This window comes from Clarias gariepinus, chromosome 2 (assembly GCF_024256425.1).
Source record: "Clarias gariepinus isolate MV-2021 ecotype Netherlands chromosome 2, CGAR_prim_01v2, whole genome shotgun sequence".
NCBI lineage: Eukaryota > Metazoa > Chordata > Actinopteri > Siluriformes > Clariidae > Clarias > Clarias gariepinus.
In genome coordinates this window covers 16082618-16107500 of record NC_071101.1, presented here as the reverse complement: position 1 = coordinate 16107500, position 24883 = coordinate 16082618, and the positions used below count along the sequence as shown (strand labels likewise).

Genomic DNA, 24883 nt, shown 5'->3' with positions numbered 1-24883 from the left:
GTACATGCTACACACAGCAGAGACAAGAACTAACTAAACCAGGAGCTTAAATAAACCAAACAATCAGAAACCAACACAACCCTGGTGCAGATGTAATCAGCGGCATTTGACCAGTGGCGTATTACGGGAACTGTATGTCAACACCTAACTTGACAAACTGATTGTCCAGTGTGAATGGAAGATAAAAACTAAATCTTTGTTCATATTGTTCTAGTAGTTCCTTCATGGAACTATTCTTCATTTTGTACAAAAACACATTTAGCAATAGGAGTAATGGCTGTTATTATGGACCAGCACTTTTAATGCTGATGCTAATTTAGACAGGAATGACCTGCACTAAATTTTCTCTCTTTAGAGTCGATCCAGGAACCAGAATAAAAACACAAAGCTGTGATTTATCTCTCAGTGCAACATTTAAAGCTCCCATTGTTGTTCCATCATTATAATAATGAATAATGAATTGTGCGGCTTCCAGTTTTCAGCCAGGCCTGTGGGAATAAAACACAGAGCCATGTTATTATTAATTTAGAACAGTTGAGATTTGGTAAGGAACAAACCTTAGCAAGCAGTTTTTGTAGGTCCTCTTTCATCTTTAATGCCAAATGTATGTTTTTCGTATTGTGTGTAGGAGATAGTGTGTGGAAGAGAGAGAGGAACTGTGTTGATCTATACAATGTAAACTTGTATGTAAAACAGCAATTGGCAGATATGAATATAATATGGCATCCTATTGTATTTCTTTTAACTTATTATTATTAGTGGTGCTTGCGAAGCGAAGCACAACTATTATTAAATTAAATTACATTTTATTTATATAGCGCTTTTAACAATGGTCATTGTCTCAAAGCAGCTTCACAAAAATAAAAAGAACATTTATCGAAGTGTGTATGTGTGAGAAAAATTTGTCTAGATAAAATTTTTTATAATTAATATTAATATTTATAATTCTATAATAATTATTATCTCACAGGCTTATTCTTCTTTTTGGTTTGTTTATTATTCTTCTACTTCCAGATAAAAGGTTTGATGTCGATCCATGTACTGTAGACCCATGAATAAGGGGGTAAATCGTGCGGCTTCTTCGGGTATGGGGTGCTATGACTTTTCTAAGGGGTTCCATAGACTTAACACTTGAGACCAATTTTGACGGGTTGTAGAAATCTCAAATTTACCAAATTTGAAGAGGTTTGCAAGCTGTGTCAGAACATACTACGCAAGAGGGTATAAGTTTTACCTCCATTGCGCAAGAGGTGCTCAAATTTGCCCCATTGACTTTATAATGGGGATGTTGACGCGTAACTATTCCTGCACCATTGTCATAGACCCATGAAAGAGGTGGCAAATCATGCGGCTTATTTGGAAATGGGGTGCTATGATTTTTTTAAAGAGTTGGGGGGTAAATTGCCCCAGCTGTGTCAGAACTTACGCAGCAAAAGGGTATAAGTTGTACCCCCGGGGCGCAAGAGGTACCCAAATTCCCCCTATTGACATATAATTGCAACTTACATAGAAACTTTGAAACTGAACCTAACTGTGGATCCCATTGTCGTAGGCAACCAGTCAACCAATCAGGCAACAAATTAACAAACCAGTCTTTCGCGTTCATCACGATGCTTATAAGCCAAGCCCACTAGCAACATTGTTAGCACGCTGTTAGCATGATTAGACAGTTGCTAGCATGATGTTATAATAATTAGCATGTTGCTAGCATGATGCTAAAATCATTAGCATGATGCTAGCATTATACTAACCATAATAGCATTTTGCTAACAACATCATTAGCATGTTGTTGGCATGATGCTAATATGATTAGTATGTTACTAACATTGTGCTAGTGTGATTAGCATGTTGCTAGCATTATGTTTAATATATTAGCATGTTGCTAGCAACGTTGTTAGAATGTTGCTAGCATGATCCCAATGTTTCCAATGAGCACCACTCACGTTTTCTTTAGAAAATGTACCTCTTTAGTTATTATTATCATTATTATTAAATTTATACCCACAAAATAAACCAAACCTGAAAGTTGCCAAATTCATGTTTCCTGCTTTGCTGATGTACCTATAACAGATTGACCTTCAAAAAGTAAAATATTACAGAGATAATAAAAAATGCAAAATGAACTTACATTCTGGGAAGCTTTGTGTGGCTCGGTGTGCAAAAACAACCCAAAAATTTAAATTTAAACTAAAACGTACCCTTCTATTTTCCTTGCAAAACCCATGAAATGGTCTCCAAGGCATTCTAATAAACTTGAGAGTATCTTGGTAAGCTTAATATGAGCAACAATTCACTCAAATGACAGCATCATGTTCTCACTCATCTTAGAAAGTAACAAATTGCAGTATTGAAGAGTTCCGAGGTAATAAAATACACCTTACCAAAAAGTCCTGCACACTTCAGTCTTGAATGAAATGAACACCAACATTTATTTCTATTTATTAACTAAGAGATGGTTAATCCCTGCTATCTGTTATCACCCAAATGAGGATGGGTTCCCTGTTGAGTCTGGTTCCTCTCAAGGTTTCTTCCTATTGCCATCTCAGGGAGTTTTTTCTTGTCACTGTCGCCGTTGTCCTCGGCTTGCTCATCGGGGACAATCTTATCATTTTGATTCATACACATTCACATTTCATACAAACTTTAATAATTCGTTTGATTGTGTGACGCTGCTTTGCGACAATATAAATTGTTAAAAGCGCTATACAAATAAAATTGAATTGAATTGAATTGAACAAGTACGCGGTGAGAGGGTAGACAGACATCCAACAATGCACCAATATAGGGCTGTAAATCATAGATAATTACATTGGCATGTCTGATTTGTCTCAAGTAGCTATATATATATAGTTTTAAAGTATTAAAAAGTACTAAAGATATTTAATAAACATTTGTATGCTATGTAATTTGTGCTCCCAACTGTTTAAATGCCATGATACAAAAAATAAAACTTTTCATAAACTGTATTATATTTTCAAGAGACTTGGCAATCTTAGACCATTTAACATTTGTCAGTTCACCTACAGTAAGTAATTTTTAAGTGTGAATTAATTCTGAATTGAAATCTGACCGGAAAAAAATTCAATTAATCAAATCAACTAACAAAATAAATACTTAAATAAATTGCATAAACAATAAATAGACCATTTACCATAAATAGACCTTCTACTATGATCTACTGGACCAAAGGCAGACCTTTAAGGTGGAGTGTTTATGGTTTTAGAGACTTCAAGATTTCCACGAATATAAATTTTCCAACAAATTTCATGCATGATGAAATATAAGTTTAAAATGAAAATGAAAATTCAAGCTACAGACTCTCCGGAAAACCAATTGTAATTTCAGGGGCATGTCAAACTTTATTCCAGCACCTTGTTAGAAGATCTATGACTCACTAAACAATGTCCAGTGCCTTCACTCCCCTTCTCATTTCCACGTTCTGTAGCATTTGAACTAAAATCGATTTAATTACTCATGGTGTAAAGCCATGAATCAGTACAACATAGCTTTAAAAAAGTATAAAACACTACATTAAGTATAAAACATTGGGATTTTTTTTTCAAGAAATTGTTCATTTCAAGGTTGTAGACTTTAAAATGTGGAAAAGTTTCGCTGTGGCTCAATATTTTTGAAACATACTCAAAGAGATTTTCCATTGGTCACAGAAACTTTTTAAGTGTGTGTGTGTGTGTGTGTGTGTGTGTGTGTGTGTATGAGCGAGAGAGAGAGAGATGGAAGGGCATTCACATGGCCTGAGGCCTGAAGTGCTGTTTGGCTGAAAATGATTTGCTAGTTATAGAGTTCAGTGATGTCCTATTTTTACCCAAGATTCAGTGTCAATCTCGGCTGTAAGCCAGTGGTCAGCCATGGCCTAGTTTATCCTGGGAAGATGGAACCTCAATTTAGACACAGTCTGACTTTTGCCTGCTTATTCTGTACTCTATTCTGCTCTTTCATATGTATATTTCTCTAGTATATGTATTTCTTTCTCACTCTCACTCTCTCCTTGCCCTTATTCTCTTTCACTCGTCTACAAAATCTTACTGACAGACTTACCTATTTTCTTTTATTTCTACTATCAAAAGAAAAAATTTGTACCTACCCACTATATATTCTGTACATTTGGGAAATATAATTCTTCTACAACTTCTAACTTATTTATTTTCTACATTTCAAAACTATGAAATAACACATAGGGAATTAGAAAAACGAAGTAACAACAACAACAACAACAGTCAGTTGTTATTTTAAGACACGAAGGTCAGCTTCTGCAATAGTTTCTTGCAAGAACTGTATTGTTAAGTGCATTTGCAAAACCAAGTAAGCGCCCTGATAAAACTGACTCTCATGAAGACCTTCCCAGACAAGCTTGACCAAAACTTACATCTGCTGCAGAGGAGAAGTTTATTTAGAGTTACCAGCCTCAGAAATCACCAATTAACAAACAGCACCTCAGATTAAAGCTGTTATAAAGGCTTTACAGTATAAGTAGCAGATACGTATAAACATCAGCGGTCCAAAGGAGATTATTGCATATTTTGGATGCCATCCACATTGTAGAATTTACAGTGTAGAAAGAAATAAAATTTAGGAAAGGCCATGGAGAAGGTGTGTCCAAACTTTTGACAGGTAGTATATGATTTTGTGAAACAGCAGGATTTTTTTTTACTTTCAAATGTTAACTCTAAATTTAAAATTTATCAAAAAGTTCAAAAGTTTAAAAAATATTTAACTTTGTGATTTATTATTATTATTATTATTATTATTATTGTCAATTTTATGTTGCAACTCAATGTCAGTGAAGTTACCATATACTGTATGGTTCGTCACCCATCTAGGGTAATAATTTTTTTTTTTTAAGGAAGTCCCCAACTTAAAAACATTTAAGTAACAAATTTTTGCAGATACGAACATACCGAAGATCTACAAACATTCAAACATTCAAATCGCGGAAAAAAGCTCATGTGTATTGTACTAAAAATAGACACTCTTCGGCTCTTGACGGAATTTCTGAGAAACAATCTCATGAGTGCGATTATGGTCAACGGCAAATTAGCCGATGTAAGTCTTATAACTTTATAGTCCTTTGATAAATTTTTAGTATTGAATCTAACAGAACATTAATTCCACCCATCCATCCTTCCATCCGACTATCCAAGCCGACATCCCTAAGCAAAGGCTGGCTGTAGTAACTCCAGCAGTTATTGCTGTAGGGGAAGTTACATTGCTGAGGACCCCAACCTCTAGCAACCCTCAGGCATACACATGCTTATACACAGTCATACACTATACACAATTAGTAAATGCCAATCAGTCTATCGTGTACGTCTGTGCATATGAGATCCGAACCCCTGTTGAGTCTCTGAACACAGCACTGAACATTAATTTAACTTTTCAGAATACCAAAGGGACACAAATGAGATCCAATCATGGACTGCTTTTTATATATGTATGTTCTACAATATTCAGCACTGAATGAAGCTGATGAAGCTTTCATACACAGCTTTAACTCCATCCACACAAACACAAAGATCCACAGACACACACACACACACACACACATAGTGTTTATATTTGTGATGATCTTTACACATGTGTATGGTTTTTCCTTTTAAAGCTGATGGAGTCTCATTTTGTCCTTTCATAGGATGATTACGTCAGGACCTGGGTCCCAAGCAAAGCACAAGACAAAGGTATGGAGATGTGTTGTGAGAGTGTGTTGTGTCTCTCCTTGTTTAAATGAAATAACATGGGTGAATCTGTGTTTTTATATGTTATTGATCTTGATCTGTGCTGCGCATCCAGTTGAGCTATAACCTTAGAAAGATTAATGTGTGCATGTGTGCGTGTTAGAAGCTAAAAGGAACACTTTACTGAGAAGTCCAGATGGATATATTTTGAAAGGGATAAAGAAAGAGGAAGGCTAAGAGACACTGACATGCAGGTAGATGGGTGAATAGACAGGTACAGCTCTCTTGATAATGCTGATCAAAGAAAGCCAAACTGTACTATAAGTCTGTCATAGCGTAGAAGTTTCACACTCTCACACCGAGATCTCACGCCAGGTGCCCTGAATAACTGACACGGCTTTGGCACTCCACCCTCCTGTTTCTGATAAGCAAGCTAAAATGTAGCATAGTGTAGCTTACTGTAAATAAAGCATTATGGGTAAATTAGTGTACAGTACTTGCGTGATATGTTGTTCTGTTATGGGGCAAGTGCACATAATAAAGTATTCACGTAACATTTATAAAAAAACAACAACAAAAGGCAAAGAAAGTGTGCTCTTGTACAGTAGGAAAATATTTAAGTTGAGTTGGATGGACATGAAATGAAGCAAGTTTACTTTTATCACCCTAGCTTTTTCTGTAACAGGAATTAACAGAGGTGGCCCGAGGGTGTAGTGGTTAGCACTGTCGCCTTGCACACCATCTCTGTGTGTATGGAGTTTGCATGTTCTCCTCCAGTGCTTGGTGGGTTTCCTCCGGGTACTCCGGTTTTCTCCCACAGCCCAAAGACATGCAGATTAGGCTAATTGGTGTTCCCAAATTGCCCGTAGTGTGTGTGTGCCCTGCGATGGATTGGCTCCCTGTCTCCGTGGATAGACTCCAGGCCCTGAATACAAGATAAAGCGGTACAGACGATGAGTAAGAAATTTACAGAAAAACTACAAGAAATTGTAATTTGACAGTTCTAACATTTATTTATTCATCGTCTAAACTGCTTCAGGGGATTTTGGGCGCAAGGTGGGTACACCCTGGATAGAGTGCCATTCTATTGCATGGCACACATGGAGGAGAACATGCAAACTCCATGCACACAGACCTGAGGCGGAAATCGAACCCAGATCCTAGAAGCGCAAGCCAGCAATGCTAAGCACTTATCCACGGGCCACCCAATTTAAGCATGTTTTATTTTATGAAAGAATGACACATACTTTTAATCTGTTAACGATTACATGCAATATTGTGGAAAATACACAAAACACATGACTTACAACAATTTCTGATCAACCTACTGTAATTGACACATTTTGACCAATTGGAATTCACCCACTGCACTCTATGACCAAAGCACAAAGCTAACCTGTATGGCTTTATACCTGACTTGATTGTAAAGAATCTTCTCACCTCTTTTATAGATTGCCTTCAATTGTGCCAGCATTAAAGTCGTAAAGGAAAAACTGTTCTTTTCAGTTTTATGCCACAAAAACAAGTTTAAGGATGAAGGACTTTCTGTTTTGCCAGTACCATGACAAGCTGCATTTTACTATTTAATTGAAGTGAAGTAAAGTCTTTTTATAATATGAGCAATTATAGAAAAGAACTTGTTTGGAGAACATTCTGTAACCATCGACCTCATTTATCAAACAGATAAATGTGCAGATTCATTTACTCAAAAGTGTTTGTTTAAACAAGAAATTTGCTATCCATGAAATTCCTAGGAATTTAGAAGAACATTTATGTGAATGCGCCTGAGGGCTGAGTGAAGACTTGGCATGAGGGCTGTAAAGCCCATTTGATTTCAGGAAAGCCAGGGTGTGCTGCAGGCATGACTTTGTGGAAACCTGGTGGGGGTGTCAGCATGACGCTCTGAAACCTGGGTTGCAGTGCAGGGGATGATGATGGAGTGAGCACAACGTCATCAAAGCCAGGTGGTGTAAGAAGCACACTGTTTTCAAACCCAGCTGGCAGACACAGCAGTACATCTGTGGTGCCAGAGGGTGCTGCTGTGCTAGGCTGAGATGGTTAGGAGATAGAAAAGGGCTTACATTGGGTAGAGCATAGTATGACTTATATAACATCATGGCATGGGTGCAGAACATGATCTGGAAACAGCATGGCATGGAGCAGGGCATGGTTTAAGCACAGCATGGCATTATTTGGGCACAGCAAAGCACAGAGGAAGGCAGAAGTTGGGGCTGGCATAATGCAAGGATTACTCTGGCAGACAAGAACGGGGTTCAGTCAAAGAAGAACAAGGTGTTCTGATTAAAGTAACAGGAAACAACTCTGGACTCTTATTAAGACTTGGCATGGGAAGTCTCTCTGCCAACATCCATCCGGACACACTGGACACCTCACACTGGACACCTCGGTGCCTTGGCCTGTAGGGCCTTTGTTTATATGTGGTATGGGGACCATCTTCAGCCTTTGCACTCATCATCATCTTTATTTGGAGATTTTTATCTAAATCATTGGGTCAAGGCTCATCATCAAAACAGGCACCCCAATAACTCATACTTATGTTAGTTCCCAAGGGAAGGAACGAACTATACCATCAAGGACATTTCATAATAACTAGATATTTATTATTATTTTCATTTATTTAAAAGTAAAATAAAATGAAGACAATGCCAACACAACACAATTAGGAACAATCATTCAATTATGACAAACAAAGGATGGATTGGCGTGTCTCGACATCGCCAAATGCTTTAAACATATGCTTTGTTTTGATTGAAGGTTTATCCCTGGTTTTTCGGTAATAACTGACAAATGCAATAACCCATAATTATCATTTATATATTTCACTTTAGATAGACAAGTAAAAATGCAGAATCGCTTTCTCGCTCTTTTGTAAGTTTTGTTGTCATATTGGCATCTTCACAACTTTACAACTTACAACAAAAAATATAGCAAGAACAATGGCCTGTGGCAGTTTTTGGTAACAAACAAATCTTGGAACAAATCTTTCGAACCATTTCCCCCCACACAATTTGGCAACACTGCATGCATGGAGGTTCAGGTCACAGAATATTAACAATATTAAAAATGGTATGAACAAAGCCTTCGTCGCTCATGTTCACCATACACCATGTTAATGATGTTCACATTTACATTTCTCATTTGCCGACTGATTTGTTCGGTTCATTATTCACGTAAACATGAGCCTGTTCGATGGACGATGCTCTTTTAGCGCATTCATGCATAACAGTGGCTGTTACAGCGTTCTAAGAGCTTGTGAGCGACATTATGTCAGTATGGAGAATATGTCTGCTCACAGCTGTGATCCATAGATGCATTCCTGTTTTAAATTGTATCATAATTGTTCATTTCTTGTTCCCAGCTGTCTGTGGACTTTTTTGGGTCACTATATTTAAGTCAGTAACAACTACAGTGGTGTCGTTGTTAGCACTGTGGTCTCGCACCAACAGGTTATGGGTTCGAATCCCACCTCAGGTCTGCATGCATGTTCTCCTTGTGCTTCATGGGTTTCCTCTAGGTTCTGTGGTTTCTTCCCACTGTTCAAACACATAGAGTATAGGGGAGGCTGATTGATGTTTCTAAATTGCTGGTAGTGTGTGTACCGGTGACCATGTACAGGATAATCGGGATAGTACCAGTATGGGATTAACATGCATATTTGGGTACACAGAAATTTGCGAAATTGTGTAAATCTGGCAAAAAAGTTTTAGTTTGACTTGGCTCATACACATATAATTATTAAAAGATTGATAAGTAGGGATTCTATGCCCAGATAAATCATACATGGCTTTAATGATGCCTTACTGGATAGATGGCACACTCTCTTTCCCCTGTCAATCCAGTGACTTTAAATAATAATAAGTATTTGTGAGATTATTTTTGCAGAAGAGGGCAGATGACACTTTCCACCAAGTGTGTTTGAGGCTAAATTATGCACTACAAAAAGTGCTACGTTAACAACTGAAAATATTTTAAAGTCTAGTCAGTCATCGTCGTCTACACCGCTTTATCCTGTATACTGGGTTGTGGGGGGCCTGGAGCCTATCTCAGGAGACTTAGGGGATATACCCTGGATAGGGTGTAAATCCATCGCAGGGCCAGTTATTCTAATCTCCATGTTTTTGGACTCTGGCAGAAAACCAGAGTACCCAGAGCCAAGCACAGGGAGAACATGCAAACTCCATGCACACAGGCCCGAGGTAGGAATCGAATCCCAACCATGTAGGTACAAGGCGACAGTGCTTACCACCTCTCGACATATTTATTTAAAACTTCTTAATAAGTGTTACGTGGTGTGGGTTTAGTAACAGTAATAGTGAATGTAAAATCCTTGTGTAGGGCTTTGGAGGAGGTCAGTGTAATGTAAGCTTGTGCGAGTGATTATGTGCGCATTCAGGAAGACCTTCCCATTTGGAGAAAAGCTGAGATGATTAATTGGGTTTATTAAAGATTATTAACACAAACTAACTCAAATGATAATTAAAACAAAACATAAATGCAAAAAAAACCTAAAAACTCCCTCATCTCTTTAAGACACGGTTATGCTTTACATCTGAAACGCACATTCCCCTTCGCCTGTCCGAGCCGAGGTCATCCATTCAGTGGGTTTTCTCTTTTTTTCATCTTTTCACTTTGATTTTTTTTCTTTTCAGTTTTCTCTTTACTTTATCATTCATACCACCTTTTTTCTCTTTTCTATATCTTTTCACTTTTTGTTTGGGCCAAGCTTTCTCTCTCGTGTGCTGCTTTCTCTTTCTTTTCATGAAGACTTTTCTTCTCTTTGTCTTTGCCTTGGATTTGTCTTTGGCTTTGACTTTCCCTTGAACTTGGTCCTATTACTGGAGCTAACCAGTGCTACCTAATGATCGCACGTCGCATGCTGGTTTCCGGGGGCTTAAAAAGGCGTGCAACCCACATCTTTGGGAATTTTGTATTGTAAAGAGGTCAGCTGACCATATTTAAAGAGAAGCCGGGAGGCCAAAGTTCCATTGTTTTTTGTAGGCATACGACCGGTCGCCATCTTTTTTCCCCAGTGCTGCATAGGACTGTAAATCCTCCTGTCTCTTTGTGGATAGGTCGATTTGGATTTCTCACCACTGGGACAGTATCACAGGACAGCATTTCTTTCTTTTTTTTTTTTTTGGGAGATCGAAAGTATTAATTACTCCTACTGTATGCAGAACCTGCTTTGAATGGCCAAGCAATATACAGCCAAAATTTCGGTCCATACAAGTTCCCATGCCGAGGGTCCACTGTATTTAGAAATTTTATGAAAGTATGAGTAGACATTTTCACTTGTTAAGATATCACTTTTTGCAGTGTGTGATTTGAAGGAATCACATTATCCTTCTGTCTCCTCCCTGGTTGTATTCATGTGACAGATAGTGAAATCATGCTGGTGGGAGCTGTTATGACCACAAGGAGAAAATGGAAAAATAAAATATATAATTTTTTTTTTAATTTTCAATGTGTTGTCTTCTGTAGACAAAAGCGTGTGGTAAAAGAGGTATAGAGAACATTTAGGGAAAATTTGTGATGTTACCAGTCTGAAGCACCATGTTGTTGCTAGTTTTATTTATTCATTTATTTATTTATTTATTATAATTTTTTCTAATATACTATTTGTAGTTCTTCGTGTGGTTTCTCCAACAGGAATTGTACAAATGTATTCTGACATTTCATTTCTAGTTTTAACCCTCTGAGATTACTTGACTCACTGAAATGCACCTTCAGCACTGCATGGTGCCTCGTGTAGGTTGGACATAATGTAATACCTTGCCTTTGCAAATCTTTGCAATAGCAATATGTGCACTTCATTTCGGCTCTGCTTATTAAATCTCCCTAACGTCTCTGAGGGACGACAAAACCTGGAAATTATAGGAATGGCATTGATGGCACTTTGGTTAATTCGATCAGATAAATTGTCAGCATGTCGAGTGATAAAGCATGTGCAGAAAGTCATAAGAAGTCCCATTTGCACTTCCACATGGATTGTCGCAAACTGCAAACGCGACTTCTTATGGATTTCTTTCAACAATGGCTTTTTTTTTGCAACTCTTCCATAAAGAGCAGATTTGTGAAGTTCACGACTAATCGTTATCCTGTGGACAGATTCTTCCACCTGAGCTGTGGATCGCTGCAGCTCCTCCTCCAGGCCTGTCAATTTAGGTGGACGGCCATGTCTTGGTAGGTTTGCAGTTGTTCCATACTCTTTCCATTTTTAGTTGATGAATTGAACAGTGCTCTGTAAGATATTCACAGTTTATGATTTTTTTTTTGGTATTCTAACCCTGCTTTAATATAACTTCTCCCCAAATTTATCCCTGATCTGTCCGGTGTTTTGCTTGGGCTTAATCATACCATTGTTCACTAATTTTCTCAAACAAATCTCTGAAAGCTCCACAGAACAGCTGTATAGATTGTATCACACACAGGAGACTCCTTTGGTCCCAATTGGTTTAATTGGATATGAAAGTAAAGGGGGCTGAATACAAATGTACATCACACATTTCATTTTTATTTTTAAAAAGCTAAAAACCACTTATTATTTTCCTTTCACTTTGTGTTGTGTGCCACTTCATCACATAAAATCCCAATACTCTACATTTACTGTACATTTGTGGTTATAACATGACAAAATGTGGAAATGTTCAAGGGGGTATGAATACTTTTGCAAGGCACTGTAATTAGCATAGATAGCTCATGCTTTACTATAAAGACACATATTGCCATGCTGCAATTGTAGGTAATGTGCATAGTGTGGTAGTTTATTTATTCATAAGAGACCTGTCCTAGAAACAGTCGAGCCTTTCGGGCATGACGCAATGAGTCCAACGCAAATAAAAGTGTGACACAAACGCGTTAAAGATGGTCGAGAATCTGTTGAATGTGATTCATGTTCTGGAGGACCTGCAACAGGCACAACACCTGATAATGTTGAAGAAGTACGGGCTCCAATCAACAATGCAACGGTAACGGTGATTGACATTGTGAGACCTAAAAGTGTGATCCGGAGTTTATTACAGTACATGCAATCTAGTCATAGCATGGCCACATACTGTACTTTCCAGACGGACCATGTATAATGAGTGTGGAACTGGGAAAAGAAAAAGAGAATAGTCATGCTGTTGTGCTTGCCACAGCAGCAGCAGTTGAAGTGGTAGTAATCTCCAGAACCAACCTTTATATCCATGTGGGTGACAGCCCAAGGGTCTGTACTGAGCTGGAGGCCAAACGTCACTGAGAAAAGTAATAAACAATACGGCATATCTACTACATACTATAGAGCATATTTTAAAACATATACTATATAGCACCATAGCCTTAAAAGCAGGTGTAATTCGATGAGATATAGCGTCAGAGCGTCGGTGTTATAAAGCCGGATCAGACTTCTGTGTCCTGAAGGGAACATGCTTTTATCAAATGCAAAAATTCCATATGAATGCTTCTAGCCGTAGAGAAATCTGACCTCGAGCCACCCTTGGGGATCTTCAGTCTGTTCTCACTGACTGAGGCGAGGGTGACAAAGAGAGTGTGTGCCAGAGAGAGGATTGACAAGGTCAGAGAGCATTCCCTCGACTCTCTTATCAGCTACTGAACAGAGACGGTGACATTGGCCAACCCGCAGCATAGGCCTACATAACACACCCATCCCCCATCTTACATGCTCTGTACAAGACATGCTTTATTCTTTCATCATTGTGTGTGATTGCGTATGGACTATTCTTGCAGAGATTTAGGTCTGTTTGTCAGATATATTGCTCTGTGTTTAACTGGCACTTTTTTCTTTCCATCCCCCCATTCTCTTACTTACTCTATACAATGCATTGGACTCACCTTGAAATCCCATTCAATCAATCACAGCTGGTCAAACCTTTATTGTGGTTACAGAACTCTATTTGACTTATTCTCTAACAGCATTTTGAACATTTTGTCTAGCAAAAAAGATATATATATATATATATATATATATATATATATATATATATATAGAGAGAGAGATTATTCATATTGCATTGATATATTATATATCATACTATTTTTATATAATTGTTGTATACATTTTTTGGCTAACTCTGTACATTGATTACAATCGAGCATTACAGTCATTGGTGTAGTGCTGCGGCTGCAATACGTTGGGATCATTTTGTCAAATAACTGACAACAAACAAAATATGAGCTCAACATTTCTGTTATTGAAAACATAATTCATGCATCCTTCCTTTAAGACGAACTCGATCATACGGGTATACTTGGCTTTAATACTGAAAATCTAACAACATGTTGTTGTATTTTAGATCAAAGAGGAACCTCACACAAATCAAAAGTCTTTAAAGTTTGGCAAATCAAAAATAAAATAAATCATAAAATCAGCTGATAAAATCCATCCCATAGCGATCCCCTATTAGCAAGGTAGCAAAGAAAAGTCTGACACTGTGTTCAGTAAACTCATAGTGACAGCAGAGAAAATTCCTGATTGGCTGATTTTTCTCTTTGCACCCTGGTGTCCTAAAGATGTAGAATATTTTTGGAAAAATTGCCATAGACTTGCAAGTATTACAATAATTAAAGTCACAACATAATAATTTCGTTAAAGGCTTTGGAGACCCTAAGGTGTTTCCAGTGAAGCTACAAAAACAATACTTTGAATGTAATTTCTTTTCCTGAGCTGAGGGTAATACCAATAGCATCCTTTACAACAGAAGAAAAGCCCATCAGATATATAATTAGAACATTTATAATTAAAAAAATAAAAAATTAATCCTATCTCCATGCTTTTCTGATCAGCACTGCTGTCAAGATTGATTATTTAAGTTTCACTCCTTCACCACAATGATCAGTGTTACAAGCGCTGTACAAATAAAATTGTATTTAATGTGCATGTACAGAGTTTGGCAGAAGTCCTTATCCAGAGCAACTTCTTATTGTATATCTGAGCAGGGCCATGCTCAAGGGCCCAACTGTGGTAACATGGTGGTGCTGGTGTTTGAACCTGTGACCTTCTGAATCCTAGATATTAAAGCCTAGCATTAACTTCTTCTTAATACAGTTTTTGCTTTTATTAGTGACAAAGTTGAAGCTTTTTTGTTTCTCTTTTTCTCTTACTTCACTTTAGCTTTACTGAGATGGTGCACCCCAATTTGAACCATTTTCCCTGAGCATTTTAATGATTAAAAGCGACTGACTATGGAAGAGCTATCCTAGCAAGTGCAGTCTTGCCCGCTAGTATTGATGGATTTAGTTTCCCTTGACATAGTTTTTTTTTTTTTTTTCTTTTGGTAGATGTTTAATGTTTAAATGGAAAATTCATCCTTGGTTATTTGAAATATGTGTTGATATTCTATATAAGATTACTTGTGATCTCTCTCTCTCTCTCTCTCTCTCTCTCGTACTCTCTCTCTCTCTCTCTCTCTTACACTCCATCTCGTACTCTCTTACTCTGACACAGGAACACGCACACACACACGCACTGTCTGTCTCTCTTTCCACACTCTGACGCTCTCTGCTGTCTCTCGGGAAGTGGATTTTCAGGGCAATTTCCTAAAGCCCAAAGACACATCCATCACACAGGGATATTGAAGCTGAGTGCAGCAAGTAAGTTCCTCTCAGTGTAGGGCCATTAGGCCGCTTTCAAACTACAGGGAGAGAGAAGGGCCAAAAAGAGTTTAATCAGCCATGGCATCTCAAAGCATCGTAACCAGGCCACAAACAAACATAGGACATGACCACTGTTAGTGATAGACGAAGGGGTGAGGAGCTTCAGCACCAAGGACAGCAAACATATCTGGAGGATCCGTGTGTCTGCTTCCTAAAAGAACTTTGTCTCACTCCTGATAGCGCTACCGTACAGTACGCTTCCTGATGGAATTCCCTCTGATCGTGTTTGTGTGTGAGCTTGTCTGTGTATCCATCCCTTGTAAATCTCCTCATTAGCTCCAGTTGAGTGATAATATTTATTCAGCTATGGTAGCCAGTCCTGCACCAGGTCACTCAGTCATACACACACACACACACACATACACACACACACACACACACACACACACATCCACGTACACACCTACAGTTGGCCAATACGCAATGTTTCAAATGAGAATAAAATATTAGAATAAAGAACTGAGCAGTGCAAAACTCATTACTAAAGCAAGGAAACAGCCAGCTGTGTGTGGGTGGTTGATTGTGTGTATATGTGTGTTTGGTTGATTGTGTGTGTGTGGGGGTTTTAGTGTATATGCGGTTGATCAGTATGCTGGTTGATTCTGGAAGAAGTCTGTTTCCTTGGAAACCCACTCTGAAACTAAGAAACACATTCAGTGGTGCAGAACCTGCATACACATGTGTGGGTGTTTATTATCTTCCTAGTTTTCTATTGTCTCTGCAGATGATCTTTCATGACTAAATTGAGTGTGTTTGTGTGTGTGTGTCTGTGTGTGTGTGTGTGTCTGTGTGTGTGTCTGTGTTTAAGACCTAAGGCAAGAGACTCAGGTGTCTAATTCTTGTCTGGCATCATACTCTGGGTGATGAACATGAACCTCCATCTATCTATTGCTGTCAGCGTCTTTCTGTCTCTTCAGCTCTGCTCTCCTATCTCACTCTCTTCATCTTTGCTCTCCTGTCTCACTCTCTTCTGCTCTGCTCTTCTGTCTCACTCTCCTCAGCTCTGTTGTGATGTCTCACTCTCTTCAGCTCTGTTGTGATGTCTCACTCTCTTCAGCTCTGTTGTGATGTCTCACTCTCTTCAGCTCTGTTGTGATGTCTCATTCTCCTCAGCTCTGCTCTCCTGTCTCGCTCTCTTCAGCTCTGTTGTGTTGTCTCACTCTCTTCAGCTCTGCTCTCCTGTCTCGCTGTCTTCAGCTCTGCTCCCTTGTCTCGCTCTCTTCTGCTCTGTTGTGTTGTCTCACTCTCCTCAGCTCTGTTGTGATGTCTCACTCTCTTCAGCTCTGTTGTGATGTCTCACTCTCTTTAGCTCTGTTGTGATGTCTCACTCTCCTCAGCTCTGTTGTGATGTCTCACTCTCCTCAGCTCTGTTGTGATGTCTCACTCTCTTCAGCTCTGTTGTGATGTCTCATTCTCCTCAGCTCTGCTCTCCTGTCTCATTCTCTTCAGCTCTGTTGTGATGTCTCACTCTCTTCAGCTCTGCTCGCCTGTCTCACTTGCTTTAGCTTTTCTTCAGCCTTACGTTCACCACCTTTTCTTTGCTCTATTGTGTTGTTTTCTCTCTTGCCCTTCTTCCCTGTCTGACTCTTTTTAGTTTTGTTCTCATGTCTTACTTTCTCACAGCACTCCTGTCCTGTCTTAAACTGTCAGTCTCTCCTCTTCTATTTTATCATCATACCACACCCATCTGTTTTCCTGTCTTACTCTCTCCAACTCTGCTCTACTGTCTTATGCTGTCTAGCTTTAGTCATCTCTCCCTGTCTGTCGTCTCACTCTACATCTTCGCTCTCATACAGTATCTTATCTAATCTCCAACTTTACTTACATGTCTAATTTTCTCTAACTTTGTGCTCTTCTGTCTTACTTCCTTTTTTTGTCCTGTCTTATAGACTTTATCTCTGTTCCCCCGCCTCACCCTCCTAACTTATGCTCTCCTGTCTTACCTGCTCCATCTCAAAATCATATTGTCTCCAGCTGTGCTCTCCTGTATCACTCTCTGAACCTATTCATCTTCGCTCGAATGTCTTCTCTCTCCAACTCTGCTTTCCTGTCTCACTTTGTCCATGTTTGCTTTTAAACAACCACTGGATTTCTACATCCCTTCTAGTTCAAACTATTGTAATTGTTACAATAATCTACGTTTAAAAAGGTCGACCCACAATGATGTTCAGCCCTTGCTGTGTCTCTGATCGATCTAGCCAGAGAGCACCTCAGGGGGCAGCCTGAAAAAGCTCTGTGTGTATGTGCTGCATATAGTAAGTAGCCCAGTGTCTCTAGAGTGGAGGAATCTTTCAGGGTAATAAGGTCACAGAAGGCAGACTGAGGCATGAATGAATTTATGAATCTGATGTAAAATCTTACAGTCGACTCGAAGAGATTCACAGCAGGGGTAATTAATGCAATATGGTCCTTACATGGTCTTTAATTTACAATCTGAGGATGCAGGCGGTTGGCTTTTCTACAAGTAGGCCGTTGATTGGAAGTTTAACTGGAGAATATTAATAATCTAACCAGGAGAGGGTAAAAATAAATAAATTAGAGTGGACAGAGCACTGGAGGTTTGAAATACAGTAGATAGAGGTTTAGAAAACTCCCTAGGACTTAGTAATTATAGATAATATGTGAATAAAATGTATATATTTAAAGAATTATAGGTGAAATTTTTATTTATTTATTTTTTTTACAGCTTTTAAAGGATTTTTTTGGGCAACGTGGAGGATTCTCACATGGAAAAGTAATGTAAATTTATACAGATAACCTTGACATAATCAGCATAAAATTCAAAGCTTGGGTTAGTGTTTTAAATACTTTCTCCAGAGGTTGTGTGTGTTATCTCATTACAATGGCACCTGATAAGAGGTTCAATATAGTAGACAGCCAGCAAACAGTCATTTCTCGATCGTGATGTTTTGGAAGCATGAAAAATGGGCAAGTGCAAGGATTTTTAGATGACTCAAATCGTAAAAGCCTAATTGTGATAGCTAGCCAACTGCATCTGAGCAACTCCAAAACTGTGGCTCTAGCTAGGGTGTTCCTGGTAATCAGTGGTTAGCAGTGGTGGACAGTACAAAGTACACCAATTCTGTGCTTGACTTGACTAAAATTAATGAAACCATATGTAAAATATGACACTAGTTTATATAGAAATCCTCCATTCGCATTTATCTTGGATACGTAATGCCCCTAGTGGTTATAACCCATAACAGCACTCAGAATTGCCAAAGTATAAAGTACAAACAGTTGCAGTAGTATGTAGTGGAGTAAAGGTAAAAAGTATCATTTAGTAAGCCTACTTGGGTAAAGTACAGATACGCTAAAGGACAGATACTTACAGTAAGTTCATTAAAGAAGTAAATGTACATATTGACCTTCCAATTCTTGTGGTTAAACCCTAACAAAACTGCTTGTATGTTAATGTTCTGGCTACGACAGGAAAGTGACAGAATGCAGATTGCAGTTTGTATAGCGTGCCTGTGCTGGCTTCTCTCCAGTACCCATAGGCCAACAGCAGGCACCTGAGGATCAGAACCATAGAGCAATAAAAGAAACTGGCCTAGTCTGATGACCTCATGAGGTTGTTAATTTAATATGTTCAAAGTGCCGAAGCATTATCACAGCCTTTTATGCCAACGCTATTCACTGATGACCCCTCTCAGCCACATAATGCCCACTGCCATACTGCAAACGGTTTTCAGGAATGGTTTTTGGAACAAGACAAAGAGTTCAGGGTGCTGGCTTGGTCTTCATATTCCCCAGATTTCAGTTTGATCGAGCATGTGTAGGATGTGCAGGACAAACAAACCTAATCCATGGAGGCCCCTCCACACAACTTACAGTACTTAAAGGATCTGCTGCTAACACCTTGGTGCCAGATGCCACAGCACACCTTCACAGCTCTTGTGGTGTTTATGCCTCGATGGGTCAGAGTTGTTTCGGGAAATTGATATTTGATATTTTTAGACTAGTTAAATGCGAATTCCTTTGTGGACTTACTGTAGAAGCTTATTACATAGGAATTTTTAAAATGTTGTACTTTTTATTACTTTCGGACTACATATTGAAACAAAGCACATTTTTGCTTACTTGTCCTGTTTGTGCTAATAACCAGCACAACAGCATGACCTTGAGTGAGATATTGCTTTTTACCAACAGTTCCACAAACACCAGTTATTATCAATAATAATATAAAAAAAGTTGTCGCTCCTCGCTCACTCCCTAGGCTCACTAAGTAGGCGACCTCTCCTTCTACAGGTGTAGGAAGGGTGGGGCCGATGGAAAAGGACACGGCTGGTGGATAATCATCTTTAATGGATCTTGAGCTTCCTCCTTGTTATAAAAATGAGGTGGGGAGTTTAGCTCGAGGTCTGAAGGTCTTCAGAGCAAAGTCGCACACTAACCTGTGTTAAATGGCATTGAGCCACAGAGCCAGCTTTTGTGGTCGCTGAAAAGGAAAAGGCTGCTGTGGAAAAGCCACTGGACGTCACGATGGACATATCCTTTCAGGTGGAACTAACCAGTGGATCCACAACCGGTGGAGCTTTTGACCGTCAGTTAGCGACTAACAGTTTGTAAAGGGGTAAAAAGTTTGATTCTACAGTACAGTATGTAGCCAAAAGCTGAGGTCCAGGTTTTGGGGTTCAATCTCTAATACCATTAAATGGAATACTAGTGCCCTAGGGCATACAATCACTTGTTTAAAACACCATTTGGGGGTTACAAAGAGATTTAGCCTTTTATTAGAAGCTTGTTAGCTTTCTAGCCTGGCTTAGGCGTCAATAAAACAGCACAAAGGCAATTTAGAACAATTAAAGAGACAAAGTGTTGTTTAAAATGGCAACGTTATCAGATTTGTCTTCTTGCTAAAATACTTGGTTTTGTATAGGAGTTTTGTCAGGTAGCTGCTCTCTCCTCAGGACTACATTCCATACCGACCCACTTTCACCCATGCTGCAATTGATAGTTAGTGTAATTTATGACTGTAAAACAAGTAATATAGTTAAACAATATAGTTAAAAATGAATGGACCTACTGTCCATTACCACCATTCCAGGAAAAAAACCTCTCATCCACACAGACTGCTCGGTCGGAACTAACTGTTGTATAATGACACTTTAACAATGGTTTTAATTTATAGGCCGTCTGCAGACTGTTTTTTTTTAAGACTTGCAAGAGTGTATGTTTTGAATTTAGAGACTTTTGGCAAGGAGCCAAGCTCCTGAGACACTGAGCTCAGTGAATCGATTTCTTCAGCGCTTTGATTTTGAGGTAAAAAAAATAGTTACGTCCTAACAGGCTTCATAGGGTAAAGTTTGCTGTTTCTTTGGGATTTAACAGCTTGTCAATACTTAAACATTTGCTCTCCTTTGTTATTTTGTTCAGCTCTCCTTGCAAGTGATACCCTCTTCAGCCTGGCAATCCACCCTTTTACTTTTTCCTTAGACATTTCTGTGTTTTTTTAAATCTTTGACCCTTCCTCAGCATCACATGTTAAAATGAGAATTCGAGGGGTAAAGCCTCTTTTTTTATTTTATATAACCGTTAAGATTTCCGTTCCTCTTTTTAAAATCCATGGAGATTTTACTGATGGAGAGTACTATCCATGCATCCATCATTCCATCTATCGATCCCTTGTCTGGACTGCTTATCTTGTGTTGGGTCGCACCTGCCCTGAAGCGTATACCAGGAAACTAAAGGCAGACGGGAGGGGGCAGCCTGGATAGCGTGTCATCAGTCATTGGGCACAAGTGCGCAAACACACAGATACACAAACACACACACACTACTACTTCTTGAAAATGGCAGTTAGCCTACAAGACATGTCTTTGCACTTTGGAAGGAACTCACCAAGCACGCGGTGCACATGCTAATTCCACACACACGGATCAGAGGCGAACGCCCAACCACAAAGGTTCAAGGCAAGAGTGTAAAGAGAACTAATAAAACTTCATTCTGAAATGAATAAGAGGAGAAAATAACTTTTAGAAAACTCGTTGTAAAAAAGAAATACAGATTAAATCAGATCAAACCAAATTGTATTAAAAAGATTAAAAGCTCTAATAGTATACTTTTCTCCAGTAATACATTCACACGCAGTGTGATTTAATAACATGAGGCGACAACAGCTTATATTTATTAAATCAGATCATAAAGCAACAATGTTGAGTACGGAAATTCCATTAATAATTAATATTTTAATATTTAATCTATCTGGTTGAATCCAATTTATATCCGCTGTGTGGAGATAAAATCGAAGTTTTGCTATAATCAATATATTACTATCAACAGTACACTCGATCCTGTATAGAGAAACCTCACACTTAAATATATGGGGGTTAATATTTATATGCATTTAGAAACATGTTTTTTTTGAATCAGCTAATTAAACATTCAGTCAAGTAAAAAGATGAGTTGATGTACAAGCGGGAAGATGAAGTGCTGGCTCGGAGTCTCAGGCTATTCAAGGATGAAGAGGAATATGCTTGATTTGATTTATTTTGGTAGGTCTAAAGAGCCAGACTTTCCTGTATTTTTAAGGAACAGTTCTCCAGGCTTTCTGAAGGACTTTTTTAGGCACTTTGCTGCCCTTTGCCATAAAACATTTGTTCCCATTTTAATTTGATTTACACAATTAAATAGACTTTAATAGCTCAAGACCTTTGCACAGAACTGTATTATTTTTTTATTAAATCTTATGAGCTTAATCAATCTTATTTTCCATAGATTTAGTTTATGTACCTATCTGCCAGTAAGATTAGAAAATATTTCACAAGATCCAAGGTTAAAATAGTTAAAAGGAAAAAAGATAACACTTTGTATTCTCAGCAACCTGGGACAGAGTGGTTCACTACCATCATACCTTCAGGGTGTGTTTTGTGCAAAGTAGGGCAGGAGATTCTTTTCATGCAGCGAAAGCGGATTCATCGTTTGATATCAGAAGTCATGCATCGTACACGGATTAAATCATAGGTCATTTATATTTGCACTTATTTCGTGCATATTTGATGTGTCAAGGCCAATTAGAGAACACAAGTTGAACAGGCAAACATATGAAGAATCGAGTCTGATAAAAGAGCATGCCTTCAAACCACTTCACTTACAGATGTTCTGCCTCTTCAAGCTCTAATGGCGTCTATATAGTATCTGCTCTCATTAAAGCACTGAAGGCTGGAAATATGGAGACTTAGATTTTTGTCCTAGATTTTGACTTCCCTTTTAGTGGAACATGAGGTTGGTTTTAGAAAAACATGGAAATCCAATAACACTATATCAGCAGTATATCTGTTAAAAAGGAAACAGAAGAAGGCTTTGGTAGTGATTACCAGCGCCAGGGTTAAGTGTTAGGTACTGGCTAAATCTGTTCCTATTACCAATCATGATGTTGGGCAAGGAGTGGGGCAACAAAAGTGCATTCGCTCGGTCATCAAAACACCATGAGTCTGATTCCAGGCGATGACACAGCCGTCTCTGGGACAGAGTCAGGGGGAAAAATTGGCTTTCTTTTTCATTGAGAGGGACTGCAGACCCAGCACTCTGTCAATCACAGCACCATTAGTCAATCAGTGGTGTCCCTGAGCTCATGTACTATGTGGTAGAGGGTCGTGTTTTACGCTGCCCTCTAATGTAGTGGTAAGATTAACAGATTTCTGGCCACATGCAGACTTGTTGATAATAATAAGAGTAAAATCTGTGTTGGCAAGGTGTTTACGCTTGAAAAGTACATGTTATTTCTGGTATGCATGCATGTAGGGAAGGCAGCATCAATAACGTGATGTACTGTATATGCTTATTTCCTTTTTTTTCTTTTTTCTCTTTATTAGGCATGCAGATGTATTATTCGGATAGTTTGTAAAAACCGCACGCTTAATTATTGAGTAAAACAGCTGAAGATGGTAATGAGCACTTCTGGCCTGAACATAACCTGAGCATTACTGATGACCCTAATTAAAATAATTTGAGTTTCACTGGGTCATGTAATGATGTTTATGCATCTTACATACTGTTCTCTATATAATTATCTATGTATGAAAAATAAATATATATATATATTGAAATTGATCCGTTGATGTGAAGCAAAACAAGTGCAAGGATTTAAGCGACTTGGACAAGGGACAAGTTGTATTGTTTAGACGACCGAGTCAAACCCTCTCAAACTGCAGCTCTTGTGGTATATTTTCGGTCTGCATTGGTCAGGACCTAACAAAAGTGCTTCACGGAAGAATAAAGGAAGGTGTCAGAACACACAGTGCATCACAGTTTTGTATATGGCGGCATGGCTGGAGACCTGTCAGGGTGGCCGTGCTGACCCGTGTCTACTGATCCAAAGCACTTACAATGAGCATGTGAGCCCATCCAAATTGGACCATGGAACAATGCAACAATGCAACAATGCGGGCTGTATGTAGATTAATCATGTTTTCTTTTACATCATGTGGATGGCCAGATGTGTGCTTGTCACTTATCTGGAGAAGAGATGATGCCATGATGCACTATGGAAAGAATGCAAGCCAGGGCAGTCAATGTGATGCTTTGGGAAATGTTCTGTTGGGAAACTTGGATCCCACCATTGATGTTCATGTTACTTTCACGTATACCACCTACCAAAACACTGCTGCAGACCAAGTAAACGAAACAGACCTTTATGGAAACTGTATTCAAATTTAAATTCAAACTTTATTTGTCACATACACAGTAATACACAGTACGATGTGTAGTGAAATAATTATACGACTGCCTGTGACCTTTTTAAAAAAAAAAAACAATTAACAACAAATAAGAGAGAAATAGAAAAGAAGCAATAAATAAATAAATATCTTAACTGTAAGAAGGTAGACCAAAATATAAAAAAATTCAAAAATATATAAGAATATAATACCTATTTGTGCAATGTGTGTGCAAGTGTGCTATGTCCATGATTGTCCGGTCTCCAGTGTATTGGGGTGTGTGCACAAATGAATAAAGTCCATAAGTGTCCATTTCTGTGCAATGTTGCAAAAACAAAAACAAAAACAAAAAAACACTTAGATGATTAGTCCTGTGTGTTAATCTCTTTGAAAGACCGTATAGTCTGTAGGAAGAAGCTCCTCCTCAGTCTCTCTGTGTTGGCCTTTAGGGAGCGGAAGCGCTTTCCTGACCGCAACAGAGATCAGGCCCATCACGACAGAGTCATCAGCGAACTTAATGATGGCGGTATAGTTCGTAGTGGCTACGCAGTCATAGGTGTACAATAAGTACAGCAGGGGGCTGAGAACACAACCCTGGGGGGCTCCAGTACTGAGAGTGAGAGAGGCTGAGACATGTCCGCCCATCCTTACTGCCTGTGGTCTGCCAGTTAGGAAGTTGAAGATGAGAGATGAGATGAGACAGAGATGAGATGAGTGGTGGCAGTGGCCTCTTTTAGCAGGATTATGTGCCCTGACACACTCAAGAATTCAGAATGGTTTAAGGAACACAGCAATGAGTTTGAGATGTTGAATTGGCTGCCAAATTCTGCAGATCTCAATGGAAGGCCCATCTCGCAT

The 24883-nt window shown here is 38.7% G+C and overlaps 1 protein-coding gene across 1 annotated transcript in view; it reads left to right on the top strand.

Moving 5' to 3' along the window:
- The window catches only part of spock1 (SPARC (osteonectin), cwcv and kazal like domains proteoglycan 1), a 257125-nt gene that overhangs the window by 117925 nt on the left and 114317 nt on the right, over nucleotides 1-24883 (top strand). Inside the window, exon 3 of the mRNA XM_053491188.1 lies at nucleotides 5648-5693. Coding sequence (XP_053347163.1) covers nucleotides 5648-5693 — 46 coding nt within the window. The remainder of the gene's footprint in view (nucleotides 1-5647; nucleotides 5694-24883) is intronic.